General features: G+C 38.3%; 2 protein-coding genes across 3 annotated transcripts; both read left to right on the top strand.

Moving 5' to 3' along the window:
* The first annotated feature begins 2,277 nt into the window (after positions 1–2,277).
* Positions 2,278–5,367, top strand: LOC121953593 (G protein-coupled receptor 4-like). The gene has a single exon (XM_088087735.1). It carries the CDS (start codon positions 2,556–2,558, stop codon positions 3,522–3,524), a length of 969 nt encoding a protein of 322 aa, XP_087943861.1. The 5' UTR covers positions 2,278–2,555; the 3' UTR covers positions 3,525–5,367.
* An 8-nt stretch (positions 5,368–5,375) lies between these two features.
* Positions 5,376–9,642, top strand: gpr65 (G protein-coupled receptor 65). Of its 2 annotated transcripts, none has more exons than XM_042500902.2 (2): positions 5,376–5,527; positions 6,901–9,642. In XM_042500902.2, the coding sequence occupies exon 2, from the start codon at positions 6,911–6,913 to the stop codon at positions 7,877–7,879; it is 969 nt and encodes a 322-aa protein (XP_042356836.1). In that variant the 5' UTR covers positions 5,376–5,527; positions 6,901–6,910; the 3' UTR covers positions 7,880–9,642. The 2 variants fall into 2 exon arrangements, with proteins under 2 accessions (XP_042356836.1, XP_042356835.1); XM_042500901.2 differs by having other exon boundaries at positions 6,897–9,642.
* The last annotated feature ends 9,705 nt before the right edge of the window (positions 9,643–19,347 follow it).

Raw genomic sequence — 19,347 nt, 5'->3', positions numbered from 1 at the left:
TCATTGCTCAGGAAGACTGTATGCACACACAACAGTGGTAGATAGATCTGTCTGTAAACTATAGTGGATGATAGCAAAGAAGAGCTTGGGTGATAATTTTCCAATGGGTTTTCTTTTACAGAAATGATACTGATATGGACGCCAGAGGCGGCCTTTATGGGACACACCAGGACCAGGCTTAACTAACAAGTAAATCCAATGTTAACCTATACACTGTGACACTTGATACTGAGAGCAGCTAAAACAAGTCTTTGTAGGGCAGGAGGAAGTGGAAGTGTATGTATCAGACAAACCAGACTTTCATCTAAGAGGCTGCTGTTCATGGCCTGTGTGACGTTATGCCATTCACGTTTTGTGCACAGACATCACTCACATAAAATATTTACATCACAATATGTAACAAAGGTACTTATTCAAACCTTAAACACACTATTGTTTCAAAGCTTTAAAGCTAAGTCATAATGTGTTTCAGTGTGTATTATGATATAAGGCTTCCTTCACCTCCCTACGGGACACTGAGGGGCATGAGAAAATGTTGGTATTTGATGATGGAATAAGCACTGCTGCATTGCGTGATGGATTTTGCTCAGTCCTCCCACTTATGTTACCGTATGTTGATATTACAGATCTTGGGGACGACTATTGACTTTTTACTCATATAATGTGTGAAAGGACTTAATTGGAAGAGCACTGGCACTGCCTTTTGTATGAATCATCCAATTATATTTGGAAAGCTTAGGAAAAGTGCACTGAAAGTTAAGAACCAACATGCCTTTATTTGGTGAGATGTGAATGCCAGATATTAGACTGAAAAAATGGACTCACACTACGCCTCCCTCCCCGCTCAGTGGATAGGCTTCTTGGAGTCAGCAGTCTCAGGTTGCAGTTTATACAACAGCCGGATCCTGGCTCGTGTAGTCCTACTGCCTGAAGTCAGCCATCCCCTTGATACACAACTGAATTCACAGAGTCTTCCAATGCAGCTTTAGGGAAAAGCGCATTATATTAAGTGCTACTATCACAGAGTAAAAAATATTCCATTATAAGTAACAGTCTTGTATTTTTATTTGAATCAATTAAAACTATATAAGTTTTTCAGTAAAAACACTCAGAGAAATAAAAGTAAAAGTACTCATTATGCAGTGTGTTTGACATTATTATACATTATATTATTAGATTGATTATTCTGATAGATCAATGTATAAGTTGAATTTGACAACCTATGGACCCTCCCTCTCCAAAAGTTTAGAGGATAGATTTGACATGAAAGATAAAATAACTGAATTCTGCCCCCAAACTTTATTATTATACATTTTTTAAGTGTTCTCTAAAGTTGTCTCTTTATGAAACATTGGAACATTTTTTCCTCTTTATTATATGAATAAAAAACCCAAGAGGTTCAGTTGGAAAATGTGTGTTTGGACTTGCTGCAATGACAAAGTAATAATAATCTGTTATAATTGTTATAATGAAAGTGTATGTATGCTACTTAACTTTAGTTTTTACATTTCTATCAACCTTCACTTTTACTCCACTACATTTCCTAAATTAATTTTAGCTCAAAAACATTTTTTTATGTATTGGAGTAAAAGTATTTTACTCCATTCATTACTACAAAACAAAATTAGGAGGTTAGAGGTCCTAGCTTGCAAGTTTGATCAAAGGTTAAGCACATGGGCAAGTGCACACAGGAGCTCTAAACCCTCATTAAGTTTAATTTTGCTGTCAGGTCCAGGCTGCATGTCAGATCAGATGCTGCATGTTAATAATTACATTCCACCTGATGATGAGATTGACGTCATGATGGGAGCAGAAAATACCGTCCAACAGCACAGAGAGCAAGTAGTAATTCAAGGAGATAAAGATTTATGACAAGATAAAAGTACTTCACAAAGCCCTTAAGAGAGCTTCTAAGGTGAAAAATTGTTAGAGGAAGGGAGGAGGACTATTTAGAGACCTTAGAGTTTGGCAAAAAGACAAAATAGAGTAATATTCTCCAAACATTTAATGACAGTAAGTTAATTTAATGCTATAGATTAGATGATCAAGGGATGGGGGAAAAAAAGCAATGAGCAACTTGGCAAGAACTGCTCCGCAAACTGCAAGAAATTAGTAGCTTTGGAAAATCATCTTTTAAAAATATATATTTATAATAATCAAAATTATATATTTAAAATCATTATTATTATTCACTTTTCAGGTCACCCCCAATGCCCAATGTCTTCTCTTTTACTGAACGTATATCAAAGTCATTTTCTGGTAAGATATCTCCACTTTTACTCAAGTGTGGCTTTCAGGTACTTCATCCACCACTGCTCTTCAGTGGAACAGCTGACAACACAGACTTATTTTCATTTAATCATGCAAACTTTAGGTAGTTTAATCTTTGTGCTCATCTGGTGCGGAAATAAAGTGACAGCCACAATGAAAGCATTGGGTGCTGTTTAACTTTCTAGCATGTTTCACCAGGAACTATTTGCATTGCGGAGCTTATCTCTGTCGAGCAGAGCACAGGCTTTCCATTTCCATTCAGGTTTGGTCATTGTCAGAACAGGATGGACACAGCTCTCTGCAACAAGACAAACATAAGTGCATCTGCCTCCTGCTCCATGGAGTCCTCAGCGGAGAAGCTTGTGTATCCAACTGTTTATTCCCTTTTTTTCATCGTGGGCTTTCCGGCTAACTGCCTGTCTCTATATGTCGCCTGGATGCTGATGAGGAATGGGAACAATATGGCGGTCTACCTCGTCAACCTGTCCATCTCTGACCTGCTCTACACCATCACCCTGCCTGTGTGGATTAAGCTGGCCCTGCGGAGGCCTGTGGGTGGTCTCTGCAGTGTAGTGGCTGTGATCATGTACAACAGCTTTTATGTCGGCTCAGGCCTCCTCTGCTGCATCTCCGCTGATCGCTACCTGGCAGTCGTCTACCCTCTCCACTTTCACCGTGTCCGAGAGGTGCGGACAGCAGCTCTTGTGAGTATTGCTGTTTGGACTTTGGAGATTGTCATCCACATTGTCTTGCTTAACCACACGGGGGCGCTGCAAGCTTTCTCCTCAAGAAAATTGTGTCAGGAGTTGGGACCCATGACACAAGAAGATGCCAGCCTCGCTGTCACACGAGTCACCCTGGGTTTCTTGGTCCCTGTTTTCATCATGACGTTTTGTTTTCAGCAGATCATGCGTTCTCTCCGACAGAGCACCACCATACTGACAGAGGAGCGCAGGAAAGTGGGACTGCTGTTGTTTTTCCTTCTTCTAACCTACATTGTGGCGTTTTTGCCCTACCAGACTGTCATGCTGCTCAGGGCCGTGCTGGAGCCCAGGGCCCACCCTCTGGCTGCAAAACTCACAGATCCGTACCTGGTTACAGTTGCCATGACCACCATAAACAGTGTGCTGGATCCTATAATATACTGTTTGATCAGTGAGAGTGCTAGGAGAGAGATTAGGAAAGCTCTGGAGAAATGCTGGGGAGTTTTTGTGAGGAGAAATTTGTCAAAAGGAATTCAGTCAGTTTCCTAACATGATTATCAGTTTCTTTTATTTTCAACCAAATCAATGAATGAATGAATCAATTGAAAACAAAATATTTGTTTGTAAATTTTATGAGGTGATACAAAAACTAAGTGTGTGATGCCTTATTATTTATAATGTTATATTACCAAAGCTTCATTTCCCCAAGGGATATTTATATTTTTTCATGTGTTCCCACACACACACTTGAAACTAAACCTATGCCCTTGTGTGGATGTTTTATTAGACAAATCACTTTTTTAAATGTAATGTACAATGCCTGATGTTTCTTAACTGATTTGATAATTGATTACTTTAGTTGAACAACTGGAATTCAATAATAATAGCCTCCTCTATATTGTCATTTTTGGTGCATTACTGCAAAAAAGGATAGGTTCACATTTTTTCAAACTTTTTTTTATTGCAGCACTTACAAAGCCATTTGTATACTAAGGAGTTATTGCGAAATTACCTCTTTGTGCTTTCACGGATAGTCTTTGTTTGCTGAGCAGCAGCGAAATATAATTGGCTTTACTGGCCAAGTATGTGTTTGCACACAAGAATTTCACCCTGACCTTTGGTTTCCCTAATCCAGACTCTAGCCCCATGTATTTACACAAATTAGACATACAGCTAAAAACATTTATAACCATGCTGAACAAGGTAAACACATACACTTGACTACTGTAAACATGTGTATTCTATGTACAAATATAAATCTATGCAAAAAAATGTATATAAAACACAGTGAGGCTTCTAAACAGTCAGACAACAATGCAGAGTATTAAAGTTGCTGGAATAAATATAGAACGATAAATGTAACAGGCTGTCTACATACATGAGGTAGGTGAATATAAAGGTATATATAGTATATACAGTGTATACAAAATTCTCTGATTAGGGCATAGCAACACAAAGAGGTGATTTTGATCTAACTTGCTGAAGACTCATTAACTTAACTGAACTTTTGAATTCATTTTTACCCAGGACATAGACTGTGGATTTTGTACCCTGTCATTTTTAATAAAATTGCTTTAAACGGAATCTCTTTGTGGCCAGCATGTACAGGAGGGAAATACAGCAATCAAAAATGTTTTTATTGGCTAGAAATAGTCCCATTAGGAAACAAAGTCTCTTTTTAAAGGGAGTCCAAGAGAGCAGCATGGATATTTCACATAAAAGTCAAACAGACCAAGAACACAACAGCAAAAATTTATCACAAACACCATAAAAATCCACACACAAGAAATAAGCAACAGACTTAAAACAGCAGCCAATCTACAGCAAACGATTGAAATAGCACCATTCAGTAACCAGACATGTGCATTTAGGGGTCAAAAGGTCCTTAATCCTATTTTTAAAATCTCCTATGCTCATGATAGAGTCTAGTTTAGGGTGACTGTAGTTGACACCAAGATGAAGGAGCGAAAACATAGCACTTTCAGCAAAAGTGCAGTTGCAGTTTAGTTCTCCATATAATTGAAGGTTGCAGCAACTGACAATTTTAGGAGTCAGTGCATGACATAAATAAGGAATACATATGGAAAGTGAGTATAGTTCTTAATACAGATTTTAAAAATATATCTACCTGTCCTTTAGGAGCATGTATAGGCTCAGCCATTACACCAAAACTACGCTATGGAAACAATTAGTCAAACAGACATGTATTCTTTTATCAGACAATAATCAGCATCACCTATACATGAGTCGGTGTCGATATTGACACACCAAACACAAAGAGCCGCCTCATAGACTTCTCAAATTAAATCTGACGTGTGGTCCTCTTACACCGGTAGTTTGTTCTGTGGTGGCCTGTCACCCAGTTAATGACATAAGGTAGTCAGGGACAACAAGGATGCAGCTGTTGTCTCTTCCTGTTTCTTTAAACAGTCTGAATAAACAGTGGATGAAGAGACGACGGAATAATTCCTCTCTGTATCTGTTTTAATGTTTTCACTTTTATAATGAATTTTTTGGACAGGATTTGGAGCGTAAACAAAAGTGGATGAAGAGTAAGTAGACCTTTGGATGAATTTAAATGAGTTTATAATTTTTTAAATAAAACATTTGTTGAATTTAGGTATGTTTCTGGTTGACATTTGAGGGCTAATGGGCCATACTGCATATTTTTCCTTTTTTTAGCCCATTAAGTGACCTATTACCATTATAAAAACCCATTTTAAATTGTTGTTAAATGAGTGTAAATTAAACTTTAACTTCTCTGAAGAAAATTGGTTTTGAATCATTTCAGTAAATGTAAAAAAAAAACTAAAAAAAAACAAAACATTTAGTTGTGAAACTTGCTCTGGACAGATAAAACATCACAGATAACACTTGATCAACAGTTTGTTTTTTTACACCATGCTCTTGTCATGTGCAGGATGTGTTGTGAAATTTTAAAAAAGTGCAACATCAGAGATTTTAGAACTAGCTACAGAAGTTGTGAATGTGACGTTTTTAGGCAGACCACTTTGAGTACAATAGCAAATAATGCAACTTTAGCAAACAAACAAAAAACACCCAAAAAATTAATAAAATAATAATAATAATAATAATAATAATAATAATAATAATAATAATAATAATAATAATAATAATAATAAAGCAAATTAAAGTTACTACACCCTGTAAGATGGTATTCCAAACCAAAAGTTTCTTTGAATTCAAATACTGACACCTCCTCCAAAATTTCCAGCAGTAAGCAATTTGTGATTAATTTGCTATAACAAGCAAAACTCCCTGATTGGTACCTTAAGTCATTGGGTAAATGTATTATACCCTTTCCTCTGTGACATAATACCTCTGTCAAAACAAGAATTCCAAAAGCAGAAAGAAATATATCTTAATCGAATTTCATCCATAGGTGAACACGTTTAACAACCGCAAAATTGTAAAACAACAGCCATTTACAAACGCTCACACAACTTTTGCAGTATTGAAGAGATATTTGAAGAGAGCTGATGAGTTCCCCTTTTAGCTCATTTTCCAGTTGGAAAGGGCTGTATGTTTGGGAAGTACTGAGCATACTGGATAAATGGGACTTGTATTCCACTGCATGAGTTGTATGAAAGAGTTGTTTTGCATTTTTTTTTCTCTTTTTTCTTTTTTTCTCTCTCTTTGCAACATTTGTGTAACCCCTATGACTTAAATTCATGAAAAATGTTATCAATCTGGAACAAACTCAACGTAACACAGGGTGAGTCACTGATATATAAATGGTCATTTGCGTCAAATTATTATCATCCCAAAGACGCCACAGAAAACATTTTTTTAACTGTTTTCACGGTAAACTGACCTTAAAGTTTGCTCCTTTAAATCAAAGGTTTAGGTATTTTTATTATCTTTTTGTATCTTGTCCTCATTTCTTTCCTTGTCTCTCAGCAAGGTATGAACACATGAATGCCTCATCTGCAATGGAAAACTTAACTCTGGCCACCAATCATTCAGAATGTTACTTGGTTGACACCGCATACAGGAGGCGGCCATTTCTCTTTTTCTACCTGGCTATCATCATCACCGCCATCCCGTCAAATGTCTTCTCCCTCTACGTGTCCTGGCAGCACATTCGACAGAAGAACGAGCTCGGAGTATATCTATTTAACTTGGCCCTTAGCGACCTGACCTTCACTATCGGCCTTTCGCTGTGGCTGGACTTCCTGTGGAAAGGAGTTTGGGCCCACGGAGGTCATGTTTGTGTGCTGTCTGTCTACTTTCTCTTCACTAACTTTTACATTAGCGATGCTCTCCTTTGCTGCATCGCTGTTGACCGTTACTTGGCAGTGGTCCACCCATTAAAGTACACTTTCTGGAGGAAAGTTGGCACTGCAGCGGCAGTCAGTGGTGCTGTTTGGGTGTTGGTGGTCTGTTTCAATGCCACTACCATCACCTGGGAGGACTCATACTATGAAAACAACAAGTTTTCAATGTGCTTTGATATCTTCCTTCCACTTTCAGAGAACCTAGTTCGCGCTAATGTAGCCCGTTTTATCCTGGGTTTCATTGTCCCCATTCTCCTGGTGGTGTTTTCCACCTGGGGGATCTGTGAGGCGGTGAAATCCAACCAGGCCACAGAGGAACAGGAACGTAAGCAGATTTCTAAGCTGCTGACAGTAGCTCTGTTCTGCCTTTTCTTCTGCTTCGGGCCTATCCATGTCATGATGCTCCTCCGTATACTAGTGAATGACTGCAGGAAAGTCGCATGGTTCCTTTATCCATACAAGATCAGCATAGCTATCTCAAGCCTCAACTGCCTCGCAGACCCTCTTCTGTACTGCTTCATTACAAGAACCGGGAAAACAAATGTCAATCAGGTTGTTCTCTTCTTCCAAGTAAAAAAAAGGACTAAAGATGAAGATTTGGTGTAGGCTAAATAAAGTACAGGTCTAAATAATGTAACAATCTTGTGGTAAATGTAACAGTTAGACATATTGGAATTTGATTTGTCAAATGCCAGCCGTTAAAGACAAAGCTGGTGGTGTTTATTGTTCTTGTCAGAAATCAAATTTAAAATCCAAAATAAACTACTGGTTAGTCTGTCTCTCAAAACTTTCAAATAATTTGTCTCAGGCACTCTGTCCCAATCCCATCAGTGTTGGAAGAAATATTCAGATACTTTACTAAAGTAAAAGTACTAAAACCAGACTATGAAAATACTCAACAACAAGTAAAAGTCCTGCATTCAAAATCTTTCTCAAGTAAAAGGATGTTAAGAGTTAACGGTTAAATTTCCTCCAAGCATCAACAAGCATGAACTCCCTGTGCAATAAAATGGTCGCTGTTAGTGTTTAACTGTTCTCTTATATTATTGTTTTAACGTGACTGCAAATTTAGACTCCTTTATATTCTAATAGGTAGTAATTTCATTATATTCTGATAAAACATTTTCTGTTTGTAGCGTGGTTTTCCTGTTAAGAAACAATGTATCTCTAAAAAGTCAGCACTGGTAAATATTTGCATCTGAGATATAGCAATAGAGTATATGTATAAAGCTGCAGAAAATTGAAATACTTAAGTAAAGTAACAGAACGTTTAACTTAAGGTGCAGTACTAGAGTAAATGTACAACATTCCACCACTGAGCCCCATACATTTTTTTTTAAAGATCCTTTCCAAAATGCATTTTAAGATATGCAATTGTGTTTCTACTGAACACAAGAGCTCTCCTATGTTTAACGTAGCTTAAAGGACATTCTCAGTATGTGTGCCACATAACACTTGTGTGAGTTTAAATATTGGACATTAATTGGCTTCCAAAACAGTTGGAAGGTCACAAACTCATATTTGCATGCACACCATATAGACTGTATTCACACATCTTAAACTTAAGTTAAGCACAGAAAGACTTCAGCAGATGAATCTAAAAACAACCCATCAGCGTGAAACTCTGTACATACCATTATTCTGTACACTGAAATTATTTTGTTCACCCCCGGCATGTTTAACTGACAGTTTGCTTTGCGTCATTGTCAGGATATACTGCAAATGGGCTTCGGTATCGCTATCAGTGGCAATGGCTGTCCCACAAGGGAGCAGTTGTCAAAAAACACTGTTGTTCTGTTGTGTGAAACCACCTCTAGACAGGTTGAATCAAAATAAAATGGATATAAATTCAAATTTGGTGCCATTCACCATTTGAATAAAGTGCGAGTAGGAAAAGGCTGCTTTTTAAAAAATCTGTGACCTTTGTCTCCAGTGTGCATGATCACTTATTTGACTGTGGTTTCACTTCAGCTTTTGTCAACACTATGTATTTTTGGTCAGAGAAGTGTGGATCATGGGAAGGGTGTCTTTAGAGACAAAATGATTTCATTCTTTGCATAAGTGCTATCATCCCAAACATCACACGCTGGAAGGACATATCTGAAGACTGATATAAACTTTATCACTCACTGCCAACACATGATGATGCTGTGAATCTGCAAATACAGGGCTCAAGAACATTTTCAGCAATGACCATTGTCCAATAAAAGGATGTCTACCCTTTAAATGAAACTGTCAATGTATGAGTCTAATGTCTTCTGTGAAAAGAAAAGTTATTTTAAATTCCTCACATGGTTGCAAACACCTCATACAAATAAAATTGTGTGTTTTCTGCATAATTCAGGAAAAATAAAAGTCATAGGAGGGTGTGTTTTGATTCTGATTCTGATTATTCTACAAAGTGTTCTCATTATTGTGAAATGTCTGTCATAAAAGTCATGTAAATGTAAAAGTCAGATGACAAGTGTAAAGTACGTACCTAAAACTGTGTCTTTAACTGCAGGTCTAAGGTGTGGCAGACTGAATGTTAGTATCTGAAGCTCTCTAGTGGACAATTATGGAAGTGCAGCAAAGTGTCCACACTGTTTACACCTGAAGTAGCAGACCATTTCACACATAAATCTCTTCTCTTTTGCCTTTGCACACATTGATGTGTTACATAACCTCTCGTGTTTTATTACAGCAATAAAACCTAACATGTAAAGGCATGCTATGAATACGGTCCTCTTTCATCTTTGCTTCAACAACATGAAACAGGCAGGATCTGAGAGGTCGTCTGTGGTGTTTGCTCCGGCATGTGCACACAAATCATACACAATCCTGAATACAAACACAGACTTTGACAATAAGTCGTTAAAAAAGCAGGGGTCAGTATGTCCCCAGATGGGATGCAAGTCCCCATAATGTCCTCTAAACATGCGCTCTCTGTTTAGTTATTTTTTAAATTATATGATAACCTCAGAGGTGGATAAACATGCAAGAGCTTCTCATTTTGTGTCTCAGGTGTGTAAGGGAATGTGTGACATTTTGCTGTCCCTCCTTCGTAACAACAAGGGCGGCTGGCGAGGACATGTGCTCTTCCATGTGAGTCCTTCTCCTGCCTGCCTCTCTATTTCTTTCCCTCTTTCTTTCTCCCATCCATTCATCCATGTCAGATAATATCCTTCACCTCACACTGAATAACCTGCATCAGCAGAAGCTGCAGACTATAAAACCCATCTAAACACTCATCTTCTCGCCTCTGACTTTCCACTGTCCTTGAATCTGCAACAGACAGCCTTCTTTATATGTAAAGTACAGGTAGAGATGGAGATAACTGAGGATCAATGGGCTCGTCAGTGAGTCCCAGCCTCACCTGGATGTTGGCAGAGTTTTAGCGACAGCACGTGTGTGAGAATCTACTACCTCTCAGGCATGATGAATGAACCCACACTGGTGATCTGATTGCACGCACGTAATAAAAACATGGTATAAAAAGGTGGAGGGCAAAGTGAGCTGCAGCTGATTGCATGTTCAAAGTGTCAGCTGAGGACAAGAAATCAATGCTGAATTTGAATATATTGACCAGATTATACCTGGTATGTTGTCATTACAGAAAAAGTCCATGTCATGCAACAAGCTTTAGGAAATTTATTTGGGAGGGAAAAAAACAGCTCTTGAATCAGGATGCATGGACACATTTTGGCCAATCCCGGCCCTGGCAGCTGTGACCGGTGCTGGGGGTTGGCCGGCAGGCTGTGGGAACAGTTGGGGTAATGTACACATACACGTGCCGCAGAGAAAATCTGAACTGAATACACACACATGTGCTAAAGATGGAAACAGATGGACAAATATAGCAGTGTAGAGTTGTGTGGTAACAATATTACATAATCCATTTGTCACGTAAACTAAAAATATAATTAAGCTTTACTGTGCTTTAAACAACTATAAACCTCGATTTTGCTGCAGTAAAAATACCATAACTGCAATATTTCCTTCCACATTGACTCATTAGCCTGAAATCTTTTTTTCTGTCTTTACGCTGCCACTTTCTTTCATGCCATTTTGTCCATTTAAATTATTCATTATTCTAATCTAAAACCATTATTAAATATGCTTTTCTCAGACACATCTCTCCCCAGTCATCTCCCAATCTATAATCCAAACTTTCTCACTGTCCCCTCACTTGTTTCTTTCCCACTTGCCAGACGTGCGCAGTCTGACTCAGCCATAATAAGAGTTATCTTCAGTTACTGGGGATCAGAGAAGCAGGGAGCTCTTTGTTTTACTGTGACTCTTTTTCCAAGTGTCTGAATTTGTAATGGATTATAATAGTTATGTGTCACGTAATGCTGGAAATGTGAGGATTTTTTTTTCTATAAGGGCATCAAAAAGGCATTGATTTTTAATGAAATTATATAAATTACACCTGTATCACCGCATTATATATTTGTTTATTTGTTTTCTCTATGACTTCCATTGGTCTGTACATCACTTTATGACTTGGGTATTTGGCCCATAAGTAGTGACCTATGTGTTTGCTGCTCTTGCTCGGGTTGTCCATCTGTCAATCTGTTGTCACTAACATGGTGATGTTTAAATGCTGCTGCTGATTGTGTTTGTCCTGTTTTTTTGTGACTGGTGGACTGTGAAACTGAATTGCCCTTCTGTGATAAATTAAGTTGTATGAATCTGAAACTGGATCACTTAAAAATATTTCTTTCTATTCCAACCAAGAAAAGTCCACATGATGAATACACTCGATGCAGAGGTCGGGGACTCAGAGAGAGCAAGACAACAGTGGTATGCAACTTCTGCAACTGAAAAATCATTGACACACCCACCTCAACATTTGTCACTCCAGAACCCACAAGGAATGTTACAGAAATGTGATTTTTAAGCTAACGTATTAGCTGGTCAAATGTTTGTGCAGATCATCAGAATTTCATGTCTTGGCTTGTGATTAGCTTGACATGAGCATTGACCTGATTTGACTTGTTTGATTCTCAGCACAGTAACTTGAGATGTGCCTGAGACTTGAGGGTTAAGATTTGAGAGTTGTGACATGCAGATTTGTGCCATACTCCCACCTCTGATTGGATGTATGTATATCCAGAAAAGATATTGTGTTAGACCCCTTAGACACCAGCAATTAATCTTTATCATTAACTAAAAAGCTTTTGCTCTAATTGTCAACCCAAGTTAATCCAAAAATCTGTCATAAATTCAAACAAAACTCAAGCCCTTTCCATGTCATGTACTCCATTTGTCAGTTTCTCCTGACTGGTTTTGATGACTTCATATTGCACCTTCTCCTCAGTATCTCAGCTGCCTGACACATCAGGCAGATTTCACATCTCTCCCCCAGAGCACGCTGGGCTCCTCCAGGTGACTGTCTGACACTCCCTCCAGCCTTTCCTCTTCATCATCCTCCCTGTCACCCTCAGAACTTTCACACTTTTCCCCACAACAGCTCCTTGATCTGGAAACAACCTCTCAAAATCTTTATTCTATGGAAATCATAATCATTTAAAGAAAGGTAGCAAATCTTGGCATTATTGTAAATTTTGTGTTCAAAATAAATTGTATTTGGTGAAATTCTGTCCCTGTTCCTAATTTAATTTTCTGCGGGTAACTTGGTCATCATGACTCCATGCTTTTTTGTTTTCTTTCTTTGGAGTCTCATTTTGCTGAAATCAAACTGCAGCACAGCTGAAGCATTCAAAAAGACAAACCTGAAGTGCTGGAAGAGGTAGGCTTTTGTAGACTCCAGTGGTGCAAAGCAGCTGTAATCAATCTCACTGATTATGTGTCCAGTTATCCTGATGCCTGACTGACAGCTGGTGTTGAAATGAGGAAAAGGGCATTTTATTGTCTCCTTTTATGTCTTTTTATTTGTGTAAAAAAATACATCTACCCCTTTGGTACTTTTCTTTTCCTGATTTTTTTATATTTAAGAGAAAGAGTATCACAAAAAAGAAACACTTTAAAAAAAAATTGTGTATGTTTAATTGATTTAAAAGTTTAACGGTCAATTTAAAAACCTGATTCACCAACAGGGAGCTAAATGAAACAACCTTGTTGCAGTATAATGTTGTTGTTTTACTTTTAACTTACAGAGTACTTCATATGCTTTTTAGACTGTCATCAACGTCATGTGCTTCCACATTACAAATAAACTGGACAGTTTTTGATTTTTATAGTTGCACCAAAACATGTGTAACTGAACAAGCATGTTTGATGCACACGTATAATTAATGTTTGGCTTTCATTTGAAATTTACATAAAAGATATTTTTAATTCCCTAATTCTGCTTTTTACATTAATCTTACATGGCAGGATCAGGGATTTATCCTCTTATTTCTCATTCAGACCTGAATGAACAGGTAAAATCATAGTGGGGCTGATAGTGCTGCTGAAATTATAGGGTATAAGTGTACTTGGTCTAAGTCTAGCTAGTTGAAGGAGGAACATTTCAGAGCATTAATATAGCATTAAACAGTCTCTGTGTGTGTTTCCACTGATAACAGGACATTATTGCGGAAGCCAAGCACCCATATATTTAATATTTGTGGGAGCATAATCTAGTGTCCGGACTTTGTTTTTTCTTCTCATGTTTTATCTTTTGTCCAACACCTAGCTTTTTGTTGTCTGGGTGTGTGTGCTTTTATAAACTTACAAGAAAAAGTAATGCAACAGAATTCATATTATGCGTAAATAATTTGTCAAAGTAATTGTGAAGGCCTTCTTTCCCCCAGAAGGCCTGCGTTTATGTCTCGTGAAAAACCAAGTGATCTTTGTGTTATATTAAGCTATGTCTTCACGCTACATTAAGTATGTAATGTGTACCTTTTTCTGAACTTACATTCTGTTACCTTAAATACACTGTAGATCAAGTATGTAACGTGAGAAAACCTATCATGATTCACCCCAGTTGGGGTGCTTGTTTATTAGATGTCATACATACTGTTGTATGAGGATACACTGCCCAGTTAACACCATAACCTCTATCAGCACTGTTATTAGCACTGCATGTGCCATTAGCTGCTATCTGGCTCAGCCACCTCCATGTAGAAAATCATGTCAATTTTATTTATAGAGCCCATTATCACAAAACATAGTTTGCCTCAGAGGGCTTTATAGTGTACGACATCCCTCTGTCCTTAGACCCTCACATCATCCAAGGAAAAACTCCTGGAAAAGAACCCCTGTAACGGGGGAAAACAAGGAAGACACCTCAGGAAGAGCGGCAGAGGATGATGAGGGATCCCTCTTCCAGGACGGACAGACGTGCAATAGATATTCGTGAATAACAAATGAGATACAATTGTGGCAAAAAGGAAAGAGAAAGAGAGAGGGGGGAGGGGAAGAAATTATCAAATGCACTCTATGATGATATTGTGGGTGTTGATAAGAGTCTCATGCATATATTAATAGGGAGGTGTCCAAAGGCATGATCACGGCATCGGCGCAACCAGAACCAAGACCACGATCAGGGCAAGCAGGGGACACAGTATGAATGCAGCCACAGCACGAGCACAACCAAGGGCAGAGTGACAGTGCCAGCACAGATATCACCACGATCAGGCACAGCGAAGGTTGCAGCCAAGATCGGCCAAGGAAACAAGGGAGCAGGAATGCTCCAGAGAGGCAACGGGATTAGCATAGTGCAGTTCAACAGACCTAAGGTGGAGAGCAGTAAAAAGGATAAGCACTTAGTGAGGATCCTAGAGTCACTGATCAGCAATTACGACTTAAATATGAATGTCAGAGAGCAGTAATAGAAAAAAAAAGAAACAGAGAGAAAGCAGAGCCAACCTGACGCCATCCTGATGCGTTTCCAGTGCATGCAACAGGTTCCGTCTGGCCGCGTTCTCAAGTGACGCAGCCAGCGTGCTCACCGGGGTGACGCACCAGGTGCCATCTGCCTGCATATATCAAAAATGCACCCTGCTGTGTCTGTATTCGACGAGTTTGGAATGAGAACGGGCTGGAATATTGTATCAAGCTCCTTTAACATTAGCCCCAGTTAACTGTGCAACTATGAGTCTACTGTCACTCTTTTGTTGTTCCAGCCTTATTTAGGCATTTGGGATTTTAAGCCTTTCAGAAATTGCCTTAAATAGCAACAATGCGTCTTCCATTTTGAATGGTACAGAAAACACAAGGTTAATCCCACCAACAGCCTGAATGAGTCATGTTATTTTGAAGGTCAAAGTGAAACTTTATAAACCAAAAATGCTTTCAGATCCAAGTTATACAAACGAGAGAGCCAGGTCCAATTTTTGACTGAGAAAACGTGGGTGCCTAATTGCCTGTTACTTGAAAGCTTTATGCATGACTAAAGATGCACAAACACAGGAAATGAGTTTGCCCCCACAGAGTCCTTCCTGGTGGGTGATTCATGGCCATTTTTAACATTTTTAAAAGGGTTGTGAAAGTGGGAAGGATTCACTGTTACAGTTCCTCTGCTTGATCCTTTTGTAACAGGGTGTGATTTTGTTTTGTGTCCTTAACCACTCAAATAAAACTGAATGTTTTTTTCTCATGTTGCTGTTGTGGCTGCCCTCACTGAGATTGCCTTCATTTAAGAGCACTTGTGAACTTGATGAGATTGGGATGTGTGCTCATGCATGCAGGGCCATGCTCTCTGGGTCAGACACAGAGGCCTTTTTTTTGCACTCATACACACTCTCAAACAACTCTTGATCGGTAATTCTGTAGCAGCCTTCAAGGTAAATTGCTTAGCTCTATAGTCGCATAAAGAGCTGGAAAGCTGCAACACTGAGATGGATGCTGTCTTTCAAGCTTTTGATCACACAAGTTAATGAGGAGATAATGAATAAAACACAAGCCATCAAGCTCAAACTCCTTCTTTCTGTTAATTTGAGTCAATCATAAAGTAGGCCTTTGGCTGCAATCAGATGTGAGTACCCACCCAACACAGTTCCTTTCTTGCCCTACCAACCACTCTACCAGTTGTTCAACACTAAGGTCACAAAACAAGAATAATTAAATCAAGGAAGAGGAGAGATATGTGGGAAGGTAAACATATGAACATAGAATTTTGAAATAGTTTTGATTTTATTTAAGGGAAGCAAGGGAGTTAAGGACATAAGAAGACATGAATAGGAAGTACGGGATACAGATTTACCTACATTTTGTCACACAGAGGTTTGTATGATGATGTGTCTTGAAACCATCTTTTACAGATCCGTGCTCATTCTTGTGATTTTTCTAGCAAGTTAGTTTTGATTTAAAGGCTTTGAATTATCAAAAATTACTTTACCTTTTCTGGCACTGCACCACATGAGTTTCTGAAAGTGTTCCCCCTAAATGAAACATCACGCCCACCTCAGCTCCTTATTAAATTAATCAAAAATGTGCCATCATATGATTATATATATATATATATATATATATATATATATATATATATATATATATATATATATATATATATGTATGTATATATTTACACATATATATATATTTGTATATATGTGTGTGTGTGTGTGTGTGTGTGTGTGTGTGTGTGTGTGTGTGTATGTATATAGAAAAGCCAAAAAGCCTCTCTGTTGCCTGCTCACAGCACTGATATGCAGTAGATTGCAGTTAATGAGGCACACCTGTGCGAGCAAAGGCAGCAGCCTTTTTTCAGTTGTCACTGAAGAAACTGTGTTAGGGAGGTGTTGATTATTCCTGAGTCTGTATTTAGAAACACAGTTGAGAATTACATTAAGCTGAAAAAAGTCATTTTATTTTGTACATTCCCATTTACTGTAATCACTGTATATAAACCTTTAAATTCTGACTGTTTTAAAAGACAAATCCGTAGTTTCCATCTAGGTTTAATTCCTCTTGTCTATATGTGAATATTATTGTACTCTATGCAGAAAAAAATAGTTTTATGGGAATTTGTTCCACCACTCAATGCTTAATAGACATTTTTGTCAAGAGACTGATGTTTTCGTGTGTCCTGCTGTGTAGTAACACCCACTCTGCCTGTCTCTTCCGTATCGATGACTTTGATTTACTGTCTTAGGACCTAAGTAAATAGAATAATTAACAACAAACACATAAAAAGAAATAATTAAATAAACAACTGTGGCTGATTCATCATGTGATGAATGTGTGGGGGAGGAACAGAGATAAAGACGGAGGGACAGAAAGATAATGAGAGACGAGTGGGACAGAGCTGGTTGAGGTCACTTCCACCTTGAAGGGAAAACCTCCACAAACACACACACACACACACACACACACACAGACACACACACACACACATACATCCACGCACACGCCCTTTCTATTACATGCAATTTATAGCTCTGCCTTTACTGACCTGTCTCCCTGATTAATTTCTTTTGTGGTCTGTCAGCTGGGTCTTTTTTCCTGGGTGCCATACACACTTTGACACACGTGACTGTGACTCCAAGCTACAGACATGCAGCACGAATGGAGACCTTGGGCTCCAGCATCCTGTAACACGCTAGGAGTCAGTTACATAATAATGAATTCTGTCATTTAATTACCCAAAAGCTGCATCAAGGCAAACTCACAGTGAGTTTGAGTGGAGTGAAAAGAAGAAAAAAAGGGATAAAAATTAATTTAAGTGTGCAGAAAAGCCATGCTTTGTTTACATATTGTTTGAATAAACTAAATTGAGAGCATTTGCAGTGTGTCCTTAGGTGATTTGTCATCTATAATCCCTCAATTTCTTTTTTTGGTAATGATAAAATTTTGAATAATGCACTAATGTAATATAGTTCAATAGATAGTGCTAGTAGAGAATCATTTAGTATATTTTTAAAAACTGCAGATATTTTAATACTTAAATTAAAATACATTAAATGCTAAAGAATATTTGTTTTTCATTATTCATGTTTTTTATACAGTGTTTTACAAGAGAGCATGTCTCCAAAGATTAATGTTATTATGCTAGAGGTCAAATTTAATATAGTGGCGTTAAATGGACCATAACTCCTCACAGCCATCTACCAGAAGAAACACCATCTTTCAGAAATTTCCAGTTAAAGGCCACACATATTTAACAAGGAAAGACACATTTCCACATTTATCCCAACTGCTAATCTTATGTAACAAAAATCTTTTGAGAGGACAGCAGCCAAACCTTCTAAAAATGTAACCCTTTCTGTAAACTGAGCCCTCAACTCTGAAAAAATGTACATTGTTTGTTTCTGCAAACATTTGTGCAAAAATACATTTGTACATTATTTAGTAGTGGATACGTTGAAACTTAACATTTCACAACAACACTGTGGTAAAGTGCAGTAAGGTTGAGGCACAAAAGCCACCTGGGTTACAATGAGGAAAATATCATATTTTGTAAACACACACATTTGGTGGCACAAAAGCTGTTTGAAAGGGAGACAAGTTGGTGAAAACACCCTGGTTCTGTGACTCAAACATCACTGGCAAACACAGCTTAACGCTGCAAATGTGTTTGTAAAAAAGAAGAAAAAAAAGCACCCAGGTTCAGTGGCCCAAACGCTACTAGGAAACAGTGCAATGTGTCTGGGAAAAACATACAGTCTGTGGTTCTATTACCGTCTGTGCCACTAAAAACACCTAGGTTTGGTGGCTAAAAAGTGTCTGGGAAATGCAACAATTGTTGCACACATTGATGTGTCAATGACATACACCCACGTTCAGTGGCTCAATTGCCGAAACACCGAGATGTGTCAGTGAAAAAAATAGTGTCAGTGGCTCTAATGCTGCAATGTGCCACTATGTGTTTTATTATTATTTTTTTTTAAACACGAAGGTTCAGTGCCACAAACGCCTCTGGAAAATGCTGCAAAGGGTCGACAAAAAACAGCCAGTGTTGTTGTTTGTGCGTCTCAGTGGTCTGCAGCTTGGCAGCTGTCTCGCCCCTCCAGATGTGAAAATCAGCTCATATACTACCGCACTTGATATACATTTATATGCTACAAAACGTGCTTGTGTAACAAAGCCCTGGTTTGCAAACATTTTCTTCTGGCAGCGAGGCTGATAAGAGCACGTTGTATTCTGGCCATATAAATACCACTGTCTTCCATTCTGTTATTTATTCCACCTAGCCAGCGAAA

Source organism: Plectropomus leopardus, chromosome 14 (assembly GCF_026936395.1).
Source record: "Plectropomus leopardus strain MGB_pleo_1.0 chromosome 14, ASM2693639v1, whole genome shotgun sequence".
NCBI lineage: Eukaryota > Metazoa > Chordata > Actinopteri > Perciformes > Serranidae > Plectropomus > Plectropomus leopardus.
The sequence above is the reverse complement of the archived record's forward strand: the minus strand, read 5'-3'. Positions and strand labels throughout refer to the sequence as shown.